Source organism: Ceratotherium simum, chromosome 11 (genome assembly GCF_057802395.1).
Source record: "Ceratotherium simum simum isolate JZ-2026a chromosome 11, ASM5780239v1, whole genome shotgun sequence".
NCBI lineage: Eukaryota > Metazoa > Chordata > Mammalia > Perissodactyla > Rhinocerotidae > Ceratotherium > Ceratotherium simum.
Genome location: NC_141910.1, coordinates 36,160,862 through 36,181,751, shown reverse-complemented (window position 1 = coordinate 36,181,751; position 20,890 = coordinate 36,160,862). Strand labels below are relative to the sequence as shown.

Here is a 20,890-nt window from a genome sequence, read left to right as displayed (position 1 = left end):
ACTTGTGATCTAAACCGTTGTTTCTCAAAGTGTGGGATGAGTACCTCCAGTGATACACAAGGTGGTTGTAAGTGATACACAGACTAACTTTTTAAACGTACTTCTGTGTTTGATATCTATTGGCAAAAAAATAACCAGCACACCGAATCCATGATTTCGGGTATTTTTGATTAAGGTGAGATATCTACTGAAGTAAAAAGAAAGAAGATATAAAGAAAAGTACTGCATAAATAATAACACTGATGGTGTGCAGCTCGTAGCAAAAATTGTAAATGTGGTGTGCAGATGACAGACGTCTGAGAGACACTGATCTAAACTGACGGACTGATTTTATAGAGCAGGAGACCATGTGCACAGCCCACAGAGGTGAGCTCGCCTCCCTGGGCCACCTGGCCATCAGTAGCCACATCCAGACTTGAACCATCTCTGAGGGTACTGTGGTGTCCTGTCCTGCTTGCCCCCCCCCAGTTCTTCAGAAGCTCTGGGCAGACTAGGGAAGGTCGTTGTCACTCTGACTCCACCCTAGGAGTCTTTGTCTCCATTCTCAGCCCTACAAACAAGGGTCTGTGTTTATATTATTGGTAATTTGCATATTTGGGGCTTGCTTGTATGAAATCAGAGGTTCCCAGAAGGCAGGGGCTTGATCTTTTACAGCTCCAGACCCCAAAGCTCCCAAGAATTTGTTTTGTGCATGAAAGTTGCAGGAGGGGCTCGTGTGGCTTCTTTGGTGGCCAGCTTTGGCTTTTCACTCTCTGTGATCTTTCATTTCTGAATTTGCTGGCCTGGCAACCTCTGCTTTCCCTTGTGTGCTGTGATCCAGGAAGCTGCCGGAGCAAATAAGAAAGGCAGTCCTCAGACATTTGCTTAGCATAGGCTGGGTGCCAGGAGCTGTGCTGGGGCCGAGCTTCAGGAACGAGACAGGAGCCCTGCCCTCAGAGGGGCACTCGGTGCATGAGGGGTCAGCCTATAAACGGAAAATGACCACGCAATGTCGTGCTTGCTTCAGGAGAGGAATTAACAGGGTACAAGTGCTACGCAGTTAGGAGGGGCAGGTGTGGGGGGAGTCTGGGAAGGCCACAAGGAGGAAGGGATGTTGGAAGGAGTTTTTTCAAGGATGAATAGGGGAAAGGATGTTTAAGGCACTGGGAGAAGCCTGTGCCAAGATCTGACGTAGGGAACTGTGGTCGATTGTTCAGAAAGGACTTAAAAGAGTGGGAGATGAGATGGGGACAGAGGTGAGGGGCAGACATGATAGCCCTGGGATGCCCTGCTGAGGGCCTAGACTGGATTCTGTAAGCCCTGGGGGCACTGAAGACAAAGGGGACAACCTGGGGAGGAGCAAGATGACTTTTGCATGTCAGGTAGAACCCTCGAGGGGCTGTGGAAGCAGTTTTTCAAACTGCAGGCCACTACCCATTAGTGGGTTACAAGATCTATTTAGAGGGCTGCAGCCAGGATTTTAAACAAGAGGAATAGGGGGAGATGTAAAATAGAAAATATCAGAGTGGATTGCACATAGTAGAGTTAGGTAATGTGTTCAGAAACTTACTTCAACTTTATTAAGAAAAATGTGTGTGTATACTGGGTTGCAGTGTCAAATGTATTTCTTACTATGCGTCACACTTTAAAAAGCTTGAAAACTACTTCAAGGCTCAGAGGGCTGACTGGAGGGAGTGAGACCGTGGTGTGGTCATCCAGGACCAGTGACGCAGGCCGGTCTAGGGCCCTGGTGGAAGGGACCGAGAGGTGAGGGTGTATTCTAGTGTTGGCTGCGTGTGGTGGGTGAAGATGGAGAATTTGAGGCTGACTCAGATGAGAAAGTCTGACCCCAGCCCAAGGCTCTTGGGCCAAGGTAACACCTTGTTTGAAATAATCTTGGTTCCCTTCTGGTGGTGACTAGAGGCCTGAGTTACGCGGTGGGGGGGTGTTGGAGGAGAAGATCCCTCTGCTCTTTGATCGATGATGTCCTGGCCCTCTGGGGTCCTGGTGTTACAGCTCTGACCTTTCATTCCAATTATTGAATGTTTTCAAATAAAACTCAGGCAGCCTTCTCCTAGTGTCTGCAGGTTTGCTGAGGATGTCTTTGGGTGAACTAGGCTGGTAATGACCCTGCTTCTCCTGTCTTCCCAACAGGAACATCGTGAAAGGCATGAAAGAGCTCCGGGAGGTCCTACGGACTGTGGAGACCAAAGCAACTCAGAACTTCAAAGTGGTAACGCAGGGGAGGACACGGGGCTGGGTGCTGGCTGTGGTTGGTTTATTCAGGGGTCGATTTCAGTGGAAGACAACGAAAGTCCTAGCGGGGAGCCCCTGAATCAGGGGTGATTACTCGTGGCAGACATCATTATTCCTTCTCGGTGTCTTCCCCACTAAGCCTGGGAAGCATCCTTCTATCACAGCACTGCAGACAGCCCCTAGCGTTAGATCAGTGTTAAAACCTACTGCCACCCTTTCCTAGCAAGGTGATGTGCTGATTCTTAGGGATTTCTTTATGATCTTAGTAAATAACCTTGATTCTTCCTTCCTCCCCCAATTCAGGCCTGCCTTCTCAGTCTTTCATTCACACCCAAATCAGAGCAACAGCTGCTTCTCACTCTAGAATCAAATATCGGAATGGTATCTGGTAGAGAGAGCTACCCGTGCCCGTGGCTGTATGCTCTGCAAGGGCCTGTGAATACTTAGAGTATGCTGGGCTCCATGGGGTCAGGAGAAGGAGGAAATGTACCCTCTTGTCTCGTAGAGGAGAGAGGATAAAGGGTTAAGTAGGAGCCATCAAACGCCAACAGAGGGGGTGGGGTAGCCTCAGTGCTGGAGACACGAGAAGCAAGGGGGCTCCTTGGGAGTGGGGTGGTGTGCCCCTGGCGGGGTGGCACGTTGCAAGGCAGGCAGATTTGGCTGGGTGGTGAGTGGAAGGCGTTCCAGGCTGCGTCAGGGGAGAGCCGACGGGTGCCTGGGTCTGAGTTCCTCCCTCTCTGCCAGATGGCAGCCAAGCACCTGGCAGGGGTCCTGCTGCACTCCCTGAGTGAGGAGTGCTACTGGAGCCCCCTGTCCCACCCGCTGCCCGAGTTCATGAGCAAGGAGGAGAACTCCTTCATCACGCAGGCCCTGCGGAAACCTCACCTCTACGAAGGAGACAAGTAAGCTCTGCCAGACCACACCCGTCTCACGCCACACCCAGGTTTCAGTCCCGCTGGGGGCCCCTCTCTGCCCCGTGCTCTCCTCCAGCCCCCACAGCTCACTGCCAGGCAGGCTCTTCAGCGTCAGAGGAGCCAACTAGACTAGAGAAGGCAGGTCTCAGGGTGGGGTTAGGGGGAGAATCCTCTAACACATCCAAAGGCCACACAGATTATTTGGGGGCTACCCACCTTCCTAATAGTCTTATTACACCTCCTCTCTTGTTGGTGCCAATCATTGAAGGTGGGGTCTAGGACGGGCCTGGCAGAGCTTCTTTCTCGCTCTTCCTTGCTCCTTGTCCCGGCTTCACACAGCACTGGGTGCTGGAAGAGCTATTGCTTTCCAAGGAGCATCTGCAGTATTTCTGGCCCCGCCCACCACAGCCTTTCAGATCCATAACTTGGGGGCATGATAAAGAGCTGCCGCGGTATCCAGTGCCTGTGAATTATGCAGGAGAGGGTCACCTTACCAGGGCTGGGGCTGACTCCAGGGCAGAAGGCCGCTGTGCTGCCTCTTGAGGGCCCTGCGTTTGTGTCTTCCAGCCTCTACTGCCCGAAGGATAACATTGAGGAGGCCCTCCTGCTGCTGCTCATCAGTGAGTCAATGGTAAGCTCCAGGGCCTTCCTCCTCTGCCCTGTGGGGTAGGGCTGGGGGCTCAGGCACAGGCCACCAGGTCCTGGCTGAGCAGGCCTCCCAGAGATGTGCCTGAAGCAGGATTCTTGGATCTGCTCCGCCACACAGGGGTGAGGCTCACTCGTTAGGTGTGGGTCTGGTGCACAAGGCTGCATTTGGGGGCCTGGGGCCTGCCCCTAAATGAGTAGGGACTGAGCTAAGGAGTCCCCACCCACCTCTTCTGGGATTACAAAAGGTGATTATCAGCAAGCGAGTTGTATACTTTGAGCAGCTCTGTGTTGGGTTCTGTGACCAATATGGGGGGGTGGAAGGAGCATGCACTTTCAAGGCGGAAGGCTCGGATTCAGGTTCCAGCTCTGCCATTCATTAGCTGAGGGCCCTGGGCAACTCACCTAATCCCTTTGAGCCTCAGTTTCCTCACCTGTAAGATGAGAGTAACTCACAGAGGTAAGTGTGCCTGCAGAAGGAATTCACTCCTTCACACAACTGCTTATTGAGGATCATCTGCTTTGTGCCAGCTGTGTTCTAAATGCCAGAGACACAGCAGCAAAGAAAACGGAGATGAGTCCCTGCCCTCGTCGACCATGCATTCTAGTGAGGGAGCTGGGCAATAAATTAACTAACCGAAAGTCCCAGGGTGTCAGTGTCTGAGTGCCGTGGAAAATAAAGCAGAGGGTGGTAAGGTGTGCTGGACAAAGCATGTGTGGAGTGCTCTTTAGATTTTTCACAAGACCCATTTCCCCTGCCCTGAGACAGGCAAAGACACACACACACACACACACACACACACACACATGGGCTTTGGAGGCTCAATGAAGGAGAGAGATGTGGTTGGGTGGTCCAGGAGGAGGTGAGATGCAGGATGGCCTCGTCTGGTCCAAGGGAGATGGAGGAGGGGTGGGCAGAAGCAGCAGAATCTAGATGTGGAGGTGCTGTCCACATGGAGTGGTGTGGGGGTGTCCTCTGATGGAGGGGCCCGTCAGAGCTTGTGAGCTGGGAACCTCCAGGTTGGAAATTAGGTTTTTTAAAACAAGGTATCTTGGAGCAGTGCATGGAAGTGGAGTTTAAGAAACCAAGATCCCATGAGTTGGGTCCCTGATTAACCAGAAACGATCTGGGTGCCCAGGACCGGAGGACCCCCCTCCACCCCAACCCTCAAGCTGCCCTATATCTCAGAGTGGAGAATGGCCTTTTTCTAAAAGGTGGTCCACATTTGAAGCCAAGGTGAATTTTCCTGAATGTGTGGTTTCCTTCCAAGCAGCTCTTTCTCTTTTACAAGAGGCTGTGTGGCTGTCTGGCGTGCCCAGGAGACTAGGGGGGTCCAGGCCAGCTGGCCTGGCAGTGTCCTGGGAATTCCCCGTAGCATGCAGAGCAGAGGAAGTGCTCAGATGCCGTGTGCACAGTAGCTGGGAGGAGGCATTCTTCCAGGGCTGGCTGGTTTGTTTCCTCTTGCTCACACCCAGCCCGTCACACATTTAGAAACTTCAGGAATTTGGGGGAGAGTGTTGGCGTTGGACTTAGCTTTGGTGTCTCATCCACAGAGGGCTTTCTACCTGGGTTCTAGATCTAGCTGCTGTGACTCAGAGCAGTTTCTCAGTGACCAGACCACCCCTGACTTCTCGCTTGCCCTTGTTTTGCACCCTCCTTCCCTGCATGTCACATTCTTGATCAGGTGTGGGCGCCACTGTGCTGGCCTCCGGGCTTCTGCTCTGACCCCTCAGCTGAACCTTGAGGGTCAGCCTGGCCTCCATCATCTGCAGGATTTTCCTCATCTCCCTTTGATGTTGGCTGGGTCTGGCCTGCAGACGAGAGAGAGAAACCTCTAGAACAGAAGCTGGCTGCCTTGGCTGCTGCTTGGGTTCTCCTAAGACCTGCAGAATTCATTATGCTGTAGTAAAAGCTATTCCAGCACAGCTAGACCAGGAGGCATAACCATCATAGCTCTCCACCTCCAGGGTCACCAAGGCAGCTGCTCCAGGAAAGGTGTTTACAGGTTTCCTGAGCACGTCAGCCCCTATTTTGTGGTTTGGATCTCAGGAGTAGCCTGCGTGGGGTCTGGGTGTGGGGCTGGTACCTTGGATATGGTTTTTGTTACCGGCTGACTGAGTGATGAGAATGAATAGGGGAGTCTTTGTCTTGCAAGAGGTAAATAGAAACCTTACAAATGCTTTCACAGAAATGCAAGGGACATGAGTTATAACTGGTTGAAGAAGATCTGTGTTATGGACCCAGTTTTGAGCTTTGGGGGCCAAAAGTGCATTTTAAAATCTGTCCATCCACCCACCCACCCACCCATCTAACCATCTGTCTATCCATCCATCCAGTCTTATTTGAGCAGCTCCAACGTGCCGGGCCATGCTCAGCACTGGAGGTACAGTCACGAACGGTTCAATCTTAGCCCCTGTCCCAGATGGCCTCCCACCTAGTGGAATAGGTATCCAGGGACGTGGAGGAAATCCTTGTCCCCAAATCAAAAGGGATTACCCCAATCTGCTGAGCCCCAAATGCATATTCTAGTTTTTGAAAGAACCATATATCAAAACCAGGCTGGTTTTCTCAAACAGTTGGGGAACCAGGAGGTACAGGAATGTTGGCCATTTCTAAAATACCAATCTACGGCATGAAATATGTGCTACAGCAAACTGAATCCTCGGGTGCCTGTTTCATTCAGCTGGGGGAGAAGTTGCTGCTGGTGTTGGGCTCTTGGGAACTGAAAGGCACCGAGGCCTGGGTTTGGCGAGGGTGGGGTGGGTAGGGGAGCCTCTGGGACAAACTAACTTTGTGCCGTACCCCATGGGAGGCATCTGGTGATTTGAATCTTGAATTTGCCATTCACATCCTGTGTGGCCTGAGGAAGTTTCTCACCTCCCTGATCCTTAGTTTTCTCGTCTGTAAAATGGGGCTAATAAGGCCTCTCCTGCGGGGGTTTGGGCGGATTAAGTGAGAAAATGAACACAAAGATGCTTGGTACATTGCAGATGTTTAACACCTGTTCATTTTGTCCTGATAAATACTAGATTCCTTAGAAAACATTTAGGAAAAATCGGTTTGAGGATACCATTCAGTTAAAAAAAAAAAATAGTGCTTCCTGGGCTTGATTCTGGTTGGGTCTCAGCAGATGAGCACGGGTTGTTTCAGCGTTTGGCACCTGGGTTGCCCTAACACGAGGCCCTGCTCTGCCGCACTGTGATGGTAAAGGGTCTGATAACGCTGCCAGCTCAGAACACCCGGTTCAGTGGAGGTGGGAGAGCCTCGCCTCGCGCTGGCAGGAGGAGCTGTGATATCTGCCGCAGGAGCCTGATGCGGCGGGAGAGCGGGGGTCAGCGTGGGCCTGGCCCGGGTCGCTGGGTGGATGGGACACATCACAGAGCATGTTATTTCTTGGCTCTGTGGACTGGCAGCTCGAGAGCAGTGGTAATCATGTCTGCTGGTGGGGGACGACAGCACGAGCGGAACGTGACGGCGTCCTCCAGGGAGAGGCAGGCACCGGGCACAGGTGCTGCGAGGAGATCCTTTGCAGGGTGATTGTTGTGGGGTGTCAGCAGCAGGCTGTGGGGCTGGGTCCTTGGCTGTGGAGAGGCGCTGTCCAAGAACAGGGCTGAGCGGGGCCCTGGACACACTGGGCAAGGAGCCGGTTCTCTGCAGAGAAGCAGCACCTGGGCCTGACTGGGAAGCCCAGCCTGTATTTTGCTTTGGTTCTTCCACAAGCAGAGCCATCCCAGGGCCTCTGATGGCATGGACGAGGCTACTGGACACCTCCTCGGAGGCATCTGGGGGCGAGGCAAGAGCCTAGGGGTGAAGTCAGAATGTCCACGTTCTAGTCTAGGTTCCAACCCGCTATCTGTATGCCTTGGGGAGCCTACCTGGTCTCCCTAAGCCTCACTCAGTCTTCTCCTCTGTCAAATAGAGCAACAGTGCGTGAGAAATGCCACGCCTCAAGAAAGCACTCCTCAAGTTGGTTCCCTTTCCTTCTCTTACCCTGTGTGTAATCCAGGATTAGAGAAGAGGAACAGGGCTGGGCAGACGCGAAGGTGAGTGCTGTCTGAGGCCCTGCATTCAGCAGAGGGTCGGAACTGGGGCTGGCACAGGAGGCCCACGAGGCAGCAGGAGCACAGGACAGCAGAAGCTGTCCTGGACTGGCCGTCAGAGGTTCAGCCTTAACTCCCAGGGACTTTGTACAAGCTAGTTCACCTTCTGGGGCTCAGTTTCCTCATTTGCAGAAGGGGCGTCAGTGGTTCATCCTGTTCCTCCCTGGGGTTACTTTGAGGCCAGATGAGATGATGGCAGTGATAATTCAGCTCCTAAAATGCATGGCACATGCATAAGGGATGGCTATTTGAGCGAGAGTTGCCCTGCCTTTGGTTTCAGGTGGGCTGTCCCGCCTGGAGAAATGGAGATTCCCTCACGGGCCTTTTCATGAAGCCCCATGTTTGCTTCATGGATACTTGCCCGAAGACCCCAAGTGGGTCCTGCTGGCAGTGATGCGCTGTTGGATGAGGGGGGATGGGGAGGAGCACGTTTCTTTGGCTTTTCTTTTTCTGACCTGCTGAGGGCCTGGGGTGAATGTCCTTTAGTCTGGGGAAGGCTGACCCTGGGAGGACAGCCAGAGGGGCCAAGGCGGGGAGCCGGGACAAGTGCTGAGCTGTGCCTGGGATTAAATGTGTGGACTAAATAAGAACAGTGCGCCCCCAGAGGTGGGAGGCCTGAGGGTGGGCCTGGGGGTTTGCAGGGAGAAAGCAGGGGAGAATCCTGCCATGATTCCAAGACTAGTAAGGAGTACGGTGGTGAGAAGAATATTTAGTGTCCATATATTGTTTTAAGGGTCATAGGTGCATTCACATCTCACTGCACGTGATCTGGAGAGTTTCCTGGCGAGACCATTTAAATGGTGGAAGAGGAAGGGTGTGGTGGAGGCTAGTTCAAGGCAGGCTGTTGATAGAGCAGGAGCACTGTGTGGCCTAAGGGAGGTGAGCCGGGGGAGGAGGAAGCAGGACAGCTGGGGCGCCTGGGGAGGGCCTTGAAGCCTCAGGGTGTCTGAGGCCCTGTCCTCTGAGGCTTGCTCTGGCCCCTCAGCTGCACAGGAATTCCTACCCTGTCACCAACCCCCAGGGCTTCCTTCTTTCTACCCAGTTCCCCCTCCACCCCACCCTGTTGCCGTGGTTACGTGGTTACGTACTTAGGAGTTGCCCAGCCAGCACTGGTGCGTGTCTCCGCAGCCCTGCCCCAGAGCCATAGCAACCACTCGGTAAACTTCTGCTTTTGGTTTTCCTTTGGGGAACCACACTTCCCGCTTGGCACAGGTGCCAAGTCCTGAGGACCCCTGAGAAGACACCTTCCCTGCTGTCTACCCCTTGGGGGCCCCTGGTCCCTCGGCTGTGGAGATGCTGCTGTCATCCTCTCCTCTGTTCCTGTTCTTTGACCTAATGCACGCCCAGTCCTGGAAATCCACCCCTCCCTCCCACCAGGCACACATTCAGAGACACTGTTCTCTTAAAGGTCAAGGTCTAGGGCGACAGGAGGCAGTATCCACACCAGCCCAGAAATCTCTCTCGAGTGTCACTTGTTCTACAGATGTGGACGGAGGAGAGTGTTGTGTGTGAGCCTGTGCTGGGCTGGGAGTCTAGAGACAGCGAGACATGTCCTTGCCCAAGAGCTGGCAAACCAGTTCGGCGTGTGGGGGCCAGGGTGTGTGCCCAGTGTTGGGAGAGGACGAGAGGGACACAGCCTCGCATGGTGAGATAAGTCAGGGACAGCACTGAAGGGACAGATACCTGAGTTGAGTTGTGAGGAGCCAGAAGGCGTCCAAGTTGACAGAGGGAACAAAGACAGGCCGAGGTGAGGACAGGGTGCTGGGGGGAGGACTTGGGAGCTGGGGAGGAGGAGAAGCTGGCTAGGAGGGCAGGGCCTCATGGTCAAGAGCCTGGTATCGGGCTGGCCCGGTGGCGTAGTGGTTAAGTTCGGCGCATTCCGCTTCAGTGGCCCAGGGTTCATGGGTTTGGATCCCGGGGCGCGGACTTAGACCATTCATCAAGCCATGTTGTAGAGGTGTCCCACATACAAAAGAGAGGAAGATGGGCACTGATGTTAGCTCAAGGACACTTTCTGAGCAAAAAGAGGAAGATTGGCAACAGGTGTTAGCTCAGGGCCAATCTTCCTCACCAAAATAAATAATAGACAAATAAATTTAAAAAAAATTAAGAGCCTGGTATCACAGCCACAGAAAGGAGTTTAGACGTTATCCTGGGCAGTCTGGGTGGGGGCGTTGGGAGTTGGGGTCTGGCAGGGGCTACTCGTCAAGGACAGGCCAACCCACACTGAGGCCTGTGGTGACAGCTTGCTGCTCACCAGCCCCGAATGAGACTGCTCTGTGTGGATGGGTCCCCAGATCCTGGATGTGCCCAGCTTGGCTTCTCCCCATGCCCCAAAGAAAAGTCACCCCTACAGGCTGCCTGCCCTTCCCTCTTTCCATCAGGACCTTCTCCCACCAGAATTCTAGGTCAGATTCACGGGGCTATGCTTTGTGTACTACTGCTGTCGGTTTCCATAGCCTCCTTGAGAGCAGGGACCGTGTCTCCCATCCTCTCATTCCTTAACCTCCCATGCCCCCTTCCCCCCATTGCTGCCTGTGGAGGCCACCTCTCTGGGCCCCACCCTGGGCAGCCAGAGCTGGGGAGTTACTGGAGGTGGAGGCGTGGGGAGGTACATGGTCAGGCACAGAGCAAGTTTTATGTTCCTACTTCGCTCAGTGAAATAGCTCCTGCCAAGCCTCTCCTTAGAATTTCTTCTGTCTTCCTGTTGGTGACTGTGTGGGTGGATTTCACCAGGAAGGAGGGGGATTTCTCTGGCACTTTCCTTCTTCACTCCCCTCCCTTAACCCTTTGGAGTTCCTGGCCAGCTCTTGTTTACCAGGCTGGCACCAGTGCTCAGACTTTCCGGGGATCTTCTGGCATCCCTGGCCCCCTCTCCTGGAGCTGGTCCATGTCCATGTGGGCAGTGGGCAGCCCTCACCTGCTGTGGCTGGAGATGCAGCTGTCAGGACCCCTGGCCACTGCTGCCTTACTGCCCGAAATGCCCCTGTGGGTGAGTCACTTCCTTGGGTCTTACAGACATTTTGGCTTCTGGAAGCATCTATGGAAACGCACTTCAGGCCTTCATGGCAGGATGCATCCAGAGCCTACAGTCCAAAGGCTGTTGGGCTTCTACCTCTGCAGCCACTTGCCCTTGGAAACCTCATCTCCTGACCTGAAGGAGGGGCTAGTAGACCTGCCCAGAGGGAGGATGTGAGGACCATCTGTGGATGGGAAGGATTGTCTGGATCTGACCAGGGAGATTTGGGTTTTAAGGGCCAGCCACTTCATTTTTCTCTGTCAGGAAGGCCAAGTCCTTGGTTCTGAGGTCCTGTGTGGGGAAGTAGAGGAGGGCGAGTCCCAACACATGGAGAGGGTTCAGACTCTTCTACAGAGGGAGGAGGATGGTGGGAAGAGACCCCTTTGGCAAGGGGAGAAGAGGCAGGAGAGGAGAGGATGCGGGAGCAGCCAGCAGGAGCATCTGGCCAGAACCCAGCTTTGCTTCAGCTCAGGCACAGCCTAAGAATGTGTGTATGTGTGAGGGGGAAGATGGGGGTCCCAGAGCATCCCCAGGCTGGTCCCTGCCCTGTTGCTGCTCAGCTCTGAGCCCCCCATGTCTTGACTCCTGTTCAGCTACTCCCAAGCCTGAGTGCTTTCCCCAGCGTGTGAGTGTATGGCGGTGGGTGGTGCGGGGTAGGACTTCGTGCCACAGGCCACAGAACAAGAGGGTCTTGAATCCCTGATGGTGAGATTTCAGGCTTGGTGATACAGAACTCCCCCCTGCAGATTGCACAGAATCGCTCTCTAGAAGCATGGTTTCCCTCACCCTCCCCTCCCTGAGCAGCCACCTGGTGACTCTGAGCTCCTGAAATCCTGGGTGCTGGACGCCAAGCACAGAGGCCTCCAGCATGGGGGAGATTTTTTGGGGAGGAGAGTTCCGTGGTTGGAGGGGGTCAAGGATAGGGTCTGGGCTGGACACGGGGGTGAGGGAAGGAGGTATGGGGGTCCTCATCAGAAGGGCTTTGGGGACCCTCAGAGGAAGAGAGGAGGGCACCAAGGAGCCGCAGCCCGAGCTCCCCACTCCCCGTGAGTCAAGCCCCTGATCTGTGCTGTGGGTGGACATTCACAAATATACAAGGAGTATTCCACAAAACAACCGGCCCGTACTCCTCAGAAACACCAGTGTCCTGACAGACAGAGAGGCTGAGGGACTCTTCTAGATGAAAGGAGACTAAAGAGACGTGGCACCTGGATGTGAGGCGTGATCCTGGATTGGATCCTGGGACGAGGAAAAGTAAACTACTAGAAAGGCCATCAGTGGGACAGGTGGCGGAATCTGACTATGAACTGATGTTAGGTGACAGTAGCATCAGTGTTACAGTCCCTGAATTTGGCATTTCTGTTGTGGTTATGAAAGAAAGTTCTCTTGTATTTAGGGGTGAAGGGTCATATTGCCTTAACTGACTTATTATTATTATGTTATTATTATAGTATGTTATAGAGAGACAAAGCAGATGTGGGAAATGTTAACAATTGGGTGTACTGTTGTGGTACTATTCTTACAACTTTCCTGTAGTTTTGAGATTTTGCAGAATAAAACATTGACCACCCGGAGCTTGAGCCCTCACAACTGCTTCCTCACCCCAACCTGGGCTAAGAGTGGAGGGTTTTCTTTCTTGAGAAGGGCTTTGTGGGAGTGGGAAAGGCTCTGGCCATTTCTGGGAGTGTGGCCACCAGCCTGGCCTGGGTCGACAGCGAAAGGGTGACAGTCGCTGGGCCTATGAGGCAGGGGTCCTGTGGGGACAGGCACCTGCTTATTTTCTGTCCTCACTCTTTCCCAAACCACGTCCCCCCACAGGCTACTCGGGATGTGGTGCTGAGCCGGGCGCCGGAGCAGGAGGAGGACCGGGCAGTGAGCCTGCGGAACGCTGCCGCCATCTACGACCTCCTGAGCATCACGCTGGGCAGGAGGGGACAGTACGTCATGCTCTCCGAGGTACAGTCGGCCCACCCGCCTGGGAGTCAAGTGGTGCACAGGGAAAATTAGATGGATCCCCCAGTTGTCCCCCTCACTGTCCCTTCCCTGCCTCCACCTGGGGTCGAGCTCACTTTCTGGGAGGCCAGCTTTGGGGCTGTTCCACTTCCAGTGCTGAGAGAGCTGCCCTTCACTGACGGGGTGTTTTTTGGTTTTACTAACGTTTTTGTGTGTTTTTCTTTTGAAAGAACACATGGCATTGTATAGAGAAGCACGAGAGGAAAATTACCCACCCCTCCATTTCCCCCAGAGATAACACTGGCGTTTTGTGACTGCCTCTCCTGGCAGGGTGCTGAGCTGGTTGTGTGTCGGGAGCCTGGACCCCTCCCGCCCAGCCTAAACAGACACCCCCATTTCTATTGGTCAGACCCTGCTGGGGCAATGCTCCATGGGCTGTGCCCAGGGGGGTGCCTCTCTGGGTGGGGGGACCAGAGGCACCAAGCTGCCCCTCTCTGCTGCCCCCTGCCCACAGTGCACATGGGCACACACATTTGGGACCCTTGGCTCCTTGTGGTGGGAGTGGGCCTCTTGGCAGTAGATTCTCTTTCTGAGTGTTCAGGAGGGCTCCTGCAAGGAGAGTCAGTGACAACTGCCGAGCCCCTGCCTGCACCAGGCACCATGCACAGTGCTGTCTCAGAGGAGACCTTCTTTAATGTGGGCGGGATAAGTGGTGATCTGTCACGTTTACCAGTGAGGAAGGCGAGGCCCAGAGAGGTGGTTTATTGGCCAGGATGGCACAGGGAGTGCACGTTGAGCCAGCGTGTGAACCCAGGCCACTGAGCTGTGAAAGTGCGTGCCATCTGGTCCCTTATCCCTCCCCTCTGTCCCCCACCCCGCCTGACCATGGCCACCCAGTGAATCCTGGCCGCACGTGCTGGCTCCTGCCTCCATCACCTGGAGCCACTTCTGTTGGGGACTGTCAGCTGTCCCCGGGCAGCCCCTGATTTGAGGTTGCCCAGGACTAGACAGGCCATGGAGCAGTCCATTTCCTTGGTGGTGGTGGAGAACAGCAGAACGAAGAAAAGCCTTTACGTTTGGGTGGCATGCTCTCCACAGGCCCTGCAGTCAGCCTGCTCTGCCACTTACAGGCCCTGTGACTTTGGCAAGTCATTCAACCTCAGCTTCCTCATCTGAGAAATGGGGCTGATTAGAGAACGCACCTCACAGGGTCATTGGGAGAAGTAAATGAGTTAATACATGTAAAAGGTGAGAACAGTGCCGTGCACAATAAGGATAAATGTCACTGCTCTTATTTTTATTGGATGTCCACATTTTGAAAGCACATTCACAAATCTCATTTCATTCGCATTTCACCATCGCCCGTGAGATCATTCATATGTTGTGGAGGTGGGAACTGAGGGCCAGAGAGGGTGAGAGACTTGCACAGGTCACACAGCGTGCCAGTGACAGGGACGTGTGACCCCTGGAGCTCTCTGCTGGGAAGCAAGTAGTCTGGGCCTCCTGCAGCCAAGCGCAGAAAGTGACTTGGGCAGTGATTGCCCTGAAGGGGATGGGATGGGCTGGGGGTGGGAGGACCCCTGGTGAGGAGGTGCTGACCACTTCCCTCTCCTCAGTGCTTGGAGCGAGCCATGAAGTTTGCGTTTGGAGAATTCCACCTTTGGTACCAAGTGGCCCTCTCCATGGTGGCATGTGGGAAGGTAAGGCCCCAGATGTGCTGGGGGTTGCACACTCACCCTCAGGAGGTGGGGAGAAGGCGGGGTGGTGGTTCAGAAATGTTTTCCAGCAGCGGATTTTAATCTCGAGGAAAGTGAGGGTACGGGAGGGTTACACACAGACCCCTGTGTGAATCCAGCATCCACATGTGAGTTACGAGTGTGCCAGATGTGCAGGGGCAAGCCTGTGTGTGCTTTTTTCTGAGTATATGTGGACACATGGGGCATCGTAGCATTCCTGTGGGTGAATTACATGAGAAAGACATGGGACGTGGGTTCTAGGCAAGGAGAACACTGTTCCCTTTGGCTGTAGCTCGCTTCTGCCCACCGAGTGTGGCGTCAGGAGGAGACCTGCCTGTGAGTCCAGAACTTGCCTAGGAGGAAGGGGTTGAAGGGCAGAGGGAGCAGCAGCCCCCAAAGGGGAGTTTAGAGGAGGAACTGTGCGGTGGGTGTGGCGGTAGAGGCATTTGAGTGGGGTCAGGGGCAGGAGGCGCTCTGCCCAAAGTGAGGGGCTGACCCTATCCCAGGTCGCTGGGATAGGGACCTATCCCAGGTCCTGGGCTGCATTTGCTTTCCACCCACCAAGCCCTGTTCCAGCACCCCCTGGTTTTTCCTCCGATGAGAATCACACTTACATAAGCCTCTATTTTAAGCAGTGACATGAAAGGAAAACCTTTCCGGAGCTGGGTGCTGAGGGTGTTGAGGCTGAGAATGCCACGAATGCAGGAAATAAGGTGGCATGAGCTTGCAGAGCGTTCCAAGAGCTGTAAACACCCAGAGCCCTTTCGTGGGGCTGAGGGAATTCCTCCCCCCACTCCCCGCCCATCTGCACCACCTGCCATTTCTAGTCTTTCCGAGGAGGGCCCTCGTAGGCTTGCCAGAGACGCCTCCAGGAATGGCGAGTGTGCTGGCCAGGTCCTGCAGGGAGGGGGAGCAAGAGCAGGTGCTGCAGCCTGACAGGTGGGAAGGGGCAGGGGAGTACAGCCAGGACTCAAGTGAGGAGCCTTCCTGCCCCCTCTGCCAGGCATTTGTCTTCCCAAATGTCTTCCCCCTCCCCCATCACATTGCCCACCTCCCAGAGCATTTTGAAGTCACAACATGATGTACCCCGGCTCTGTGCTCAGCAGAGTCTTGTCAGGGCTCAGGGAGATTTTGGAACGGAGATAGGGTGAGGCCTAGGGGAGGAGAGTGGGTAAGGCTGGAGCTTACATAGAGCCTGGTAGACAGCTCAGTGGCATGCGACAGCTCCTCCAGTCTCCTGGAAACAGGAAGTGCCTCTAGTCTTGTAATAGTGAGCTTGGCCCAGGAGGAGAAGCCCAGCGCCAGGGCAGTGGCTCTCCGACTTCTGTGGGTCATGGACCTTTTAAGGAGCTGAGGAAAGCTAGGGACTCCTCCTCAGAAGAGTGCACCACACACTGAAGTTAGCTTGAATTTCTAGGAGTGCTGCTGTAAGCCCCCCAGTCTCAGGAGAAGGTGTCATGTTAGTCTGGGAGTCTTCCACCTCCTTACCGAGAAGTAGCCAGTCTCAGAGAGGTCCAAGACACAGCCTGACACGTCCCAGGATCCAGGGAGCTGGTGTTCCAGCCCAGCTCCTTCACAGATGAGCAAGAATGCACAAGAATAGACTTACAGGCCAGGGAGTTGGGGCGATCGGTGAGTTCCTCACGCATGAGGCCCCACAGGCTGGAGACACTGGGGTTACCCCTACCCCTGCATTCAGTGCAGCAGGAGGTTGTTCTGGAAGCTCACTCTCCACCCCCCTCAGAAACCCTGCACACCATGTCAGTCTGCCGGGTTGGCCCAGGTGGCTCTCGGAAGAGTGGCCGTACCTCACCTTTGCCAAGAGCCTAAGATGGGAATCAAGCTTCTGTACCTGTGATTGTGCCCAAAAGGTCTTCCAGAAGGTGAGGCCGGGCGGAAATAAAAATATATCTGGCACCTCAACCCTCAGGAAGTTCCATGGCATGATTTAGGTCGCTTTTTCTCTTGGTCTCCCGGCAGGCAGACGTATTGGCTGCGTTGCTAGGTAACCAGCATGACAAAAAAAAGTCCGGCTGCTCCGACAGTGGAGTCCTCAGATGGCTCCTTAAATAGCAGCGTTTTGTGGTCTGTGTGGGGGTGGGACATAGAGGGTCAGGGTTAGAGAAGCCCGGATTTCAAGGATGCGAAGGTCAGCAGCCCAGGGAAGGAGGCCAAGGAGAGGCCTGAGGCTTGCTGGAGTGTGTGGACGGAGGGGGCCGTGGTGAGGGCCCTGGAAGTGGCAGTCACAGGAGAGGGTCTCAGGAGGAGGTAGATGGCTTGGCAGCTCCTTCAAGCCCCTCACGTAGCATCCCTTGCTCCAGCCCATGCCAGGCACCCTGTGCAGTCTCCCGGCCTGCTGGAGCAGGTCGTCTGCTAACACCCTCCTGTGCTTGGTCTCATACCCTCTTGTTTCCTGAGAGCTGTGGGGGAGGGTGGCATTTGTCTTCTCTCCTCAGCCTGTCTGGGGGCACCCGATAGGCAAGAGCCATGGCCTCTTCCACCTTTGCACAGTGACTCCACAGCCTGTAGCCCAGCACTGGGCACGGAGCAGGCCCCGCCTAAGACCCCTGGCATTGGCCTGATAAGTCGGAGCCACAGCCCAGGGCAGTCTGTCACATCTGAGTGAAGAAAATCTCTTCCTTGGCAGAGAAGGGAGGGGTAGCTAGGGAGAGGCAGGGGGTCCAGAGTGGACAGAGAGCTATGGGGTCCCAGGTCTGCATCTGCCAGTCCCTCACGCCGTGCTGTGTGCTGCCTTCCAGAGCCCCCATTTCCACAGCAGTAACTCCAGAGTGCTGGGGGTGGTGAGAGCTAAGTGCTGGTGGGGGGCTAGGGCCACTGTAGGGCCCAGTATGTGGGAATCGTCGTGGTTACACACGCATGCCCCTGCCTACCTGGAGGTCACATAGGTATGGGAGTGTGCATGCTGGGGGTCACTGCTGAGTTTCCTGGAAAAGCGCTAGACTCAGTCAGAAGGTTCCAGCCCTGAGAGAGAAAGAGAGAGAGAGAGAGATTGTGTGTGTGTGTGTGTGTGTGTGTGTGTGGAGCAGGGAGACAGAGGCCTCCTCCCTGACTGAGGTAGTCACCACAGAGGCAGGATATGGCAGTGGTTACGAGCTTAAAGCCAGACTGTTCAAACCCCAGCTCAGCCACTTATGGGCGGTGTGGCTTTGAACAGGCTACTTTACTTCTCTGCATTTTAGTTTTTTCCTCTGTAAATAGGGACATAGCACCTACCTCATCAGAGAGCTATGAAAATTAAATGATTTAATATTTATAAAGCACTTGGAATAGCAGACTTTCTGTAAAGGGTCAAATAGTAGACATTTTTGACTTTGCAGGCCAAAGAGTCTCTGTGGGAACTACTCCGCTCTGCCTTTGCATCATTAAAGCAGCCATAGGCAATACGTACATGAATGGGTGTGACTGAGTTCCAATAAAACTTTATTTACAAAAGTAAGCAGAGGGCCAGATTTGGCGTCTGGGCTGTGTTTTGCTGGCCTCTGACTTACAACAATGCCTGGAGCATAGTAAGATCTAGATAAGTGTTAGCTGGTGTTCTTCTTCTTATTATTGTTATTGGTAATATCCCTGCCTGGCTCTGGATGCTCTCCCCTCCCTGCATACTTGGCCATCCTCAGCAGGTCCAGTCTGACTCCGTCTCCATAGCTAAATCCCTGGAGCCTTGAGGGGTCCCCAGATTCCTGTCTGGAGCCTCTACCAGCTTGGCTTCTCTCCTCTTCCTTCTCTGCCGGCTTTTATGCATCCGCCTACCTCCTCCACCAGCCCTGCCTCCTCCACATAGTCCCCAAGTGGGTTTGGCCTTGTCTTGTCACCTGTAAACTGAAGGTGTTGAACTGAGAAGTTTGAGAGAATCCCTCTCTACCTCTAAGATTTCTGTGGTTCACCTTTGGAGTCCTTTTGAAGAGCTTCCATCCGTTGTTACCTTAGCTGTTGGCACATCACCTCTGGGCAAGGGTCACAGCCTCCATTGTCCAGATGAGGAAACTGAGGCCCGGGAGGGACTTGCCTGCCAGCACCACCTGAGCTCCTCCAGCTGGGCTCTCTTCCTGGAGCTTGGGAGGGAAGGCATGCAGAGCAAGGACTGGCTATTGGGGAGCTCCCCGCACTGTAGTCACCAGGCGCCCAGTCTGCTGTGACCTAGGGCTGCGAGTGATGGTGTTGCCTGCTCTTTCTTCTGCAGTCGGCCTATGCCGTGTCGCTGCTGCGGGAGTGTGTGAAGCTGCGGCCCTCGGACCCCACGGTGCCCCTGATGGCTGCCAAGGTCTGCATCGGGCCCCTGCACTGGGTGAGTGAGCTTCGGGGCAGAGGTGGGCAGGGCCCAGATCCTGGTGGCTCCCTGCAGGAGGATGGTGGTGGCAGGGGGGCATGAGCTGGGGGTGTGCCCGTGTTGCGGTGTGTGTGAGGGTGCGTGCGGTGTGTATATAGTGCGATGTGCGGTCTGAGAACACTCCAGCTTCTGTCTCCAACAGCATGTCCCCAACTCAGGCTGCTGTTGGGTTTGTGGTTCAGCCTTGAAATGTGGTCTCCACATTGGGAGCCAATGTGGAGTCAGAAGCAGAGGTGCTCCCACCTGCCCAGCAGTTGCGTAGTAGGTAAGACCGTGGAGTTACCTGGGCCCACCCATCATTTTAGAGGCTTCAGATTCTCTAACATCGAATACACGAGAGCCCGCAAGGTGCCATTCTAAGCGGTCAGAACCAGCTCTCGGCAGAATGGGAAGGTGGCCTCGTGTGTCAGCCCCCTCCTTCCTCTGGTCTCCAGCCCCCAGCTGCCTGCTTACCACTCTATACTGAGGCAGCTGCCCTGTTAGGAGACAAGCTCAAGGTGTGCCCTCTCCCCAGCCATTGCTTTACCACAGGCTCCTGAAGCCCTGGAGATCAACAGCATGGAGTAGCGAGAGAGCACTGGGCCAGGATCTCAGACCCCCAGGCCTTGCCTTGCTACCTCTCTCCCCCAGGTTCCGCTGGGCTGCTGCTCCAGGCCTGGGGGAGCTCTTGGCATGGGGCCTCTGCCCAGATCTGTCTTCTCACTGGGAGCTCACTTCCTGGCAGTCTGGCTTCCTTAGGTCCACATCCGCCTCCTGATGTCAGGGGCGGTCCTGTTTCCACCCTCTTGAGCAACATAGAGCAGTGCATCATCTCTCCACAAGTCAGCTGTCAGCCCCACCCACGTCTCCTCTCTCCAGGCTCAACAGGCCTGGTTCCTTCATGTGTCGTCCGTGTTCCTTCAGGAGCTTCTCCCATACACGGTCCCCCACTTCCTGTTGTCCTGACACCCCCACCTACCCTCCCTGTCGTGTGCCCAGCTTGTTCCAAGGCAGCAGGGGCCGGGCACCAGCTGCATACAGCAGGCGCTTCAGAATTAGCAGCCTCTCCAGCTCCTCCAGCCACTCCCCACTCCTTGGACATCCAGCCCTGGGAAAGGAGACGCCGCCTTCTAACCCTTCCCGCCAAGTCTCCCGAGGACCTTCTCCTGGGTCCCCGCCTCACCGTCCCGGTGGGCCTCGTCGCCTCTGCTGCAGAGAAGACTGACTCGTTAGCACAAGGAGGGTGGGGCAACAGCACCTTCCCCTCTGTCTCCCTGGTCCTCAGATCCCCACATCTGAAGTGCCCTCATGGTTTCCAGCCCCAGGCTGTATGGTATGTTCTATAAGACTGATCTGTACCAGGCTCTAGGTGTTTAGAAGAGGCAGTGTGATGATGTGGGTAAGAGTTTCACTGCCCACCCCCTGTGTGGCTTTGAGTAAGGTACATAACCTTGCTGTGTCTCAGTTTCCTCCTTTGTAAAGTGGAAATAATAATAGTCTCTTCCTTATACGTGCATAAATGACATAAAGTATGGAGAGGGCTGGATGGGTCAGGGGGGCTTCCTGGAGGAGGAGGCCTTGGACTAGGCTCAGAAGTCTGAGAAGGATCCAGGAGGGTCAGCGCCAGGCCCTTCTGTCGCAGCTTGCTTTCCTCAACCCAGGATTAGCAGGGAGACTCCTTGTTCCCCAAGTGTTTTTAGGGAGACTGTTGACATCTTGCACCCTAGAGGTAGGGCACTCTTGGGATGTGGGTGGTATGTGGGTGCCGGCAGGGAGGAGACACCTAGGCTGAGCACATGCAACAGAGGGTGGTGGTGTTAGCCAGAGGATGCAGAGAGGGTGGGCTCACCGATCCCCGGCTCACACTCCTGTGTGTTCCTGGGGCTCCTGAGAGGGTCCTCAAGCCCATCACTGGAATGAATCCCCAAATATCCACCTCATCGAGGGTGAGGCAGGGGAG

At 54.7% G+C, this 20,890-nt stretch overlaps 1 protein-coding gene across 3 annotated transcripts in view; it reads left to right on the top strand.

Annotated features, from left to right (window-relative positions):
• The window catches only part of TTC7A (tetratricopeptide repeat domain 7A), a 121,909-nt gene that overhangs the window by 44,392 nt on the left and 56,627 nt on the right, over positions 1-20,890 (top strand). For all 3 annotated transcript variants that reach the window (XM_004436677.3, XM_087436812.1, XM_087436811.1), the window contains 6 exons: positions 2,134-2,212; positions 2,980-3,137; positions 3,717-3,780; positions 12,733-12,870; positions 14,484-14,567; positions 18,805-18,909. In XM_004436677.3, the coding sequence (XP_004436734.2) occupies positions 2,134-2,212; positions 2,980-3,137; positions 3,717-3,780; positions 12,733-12,870; positions 14,484-14,567; positions 18,805-18,909 (628 nt within the window). The remainder of the gene's footprint in view (positions 1-2,133; positions 2,213-2,979; positions 3,138-3,716; positions 3,781-12,732; positions 12,871-14,483; positions 14,568-18,804; positions 18,910-20,890) is intronic.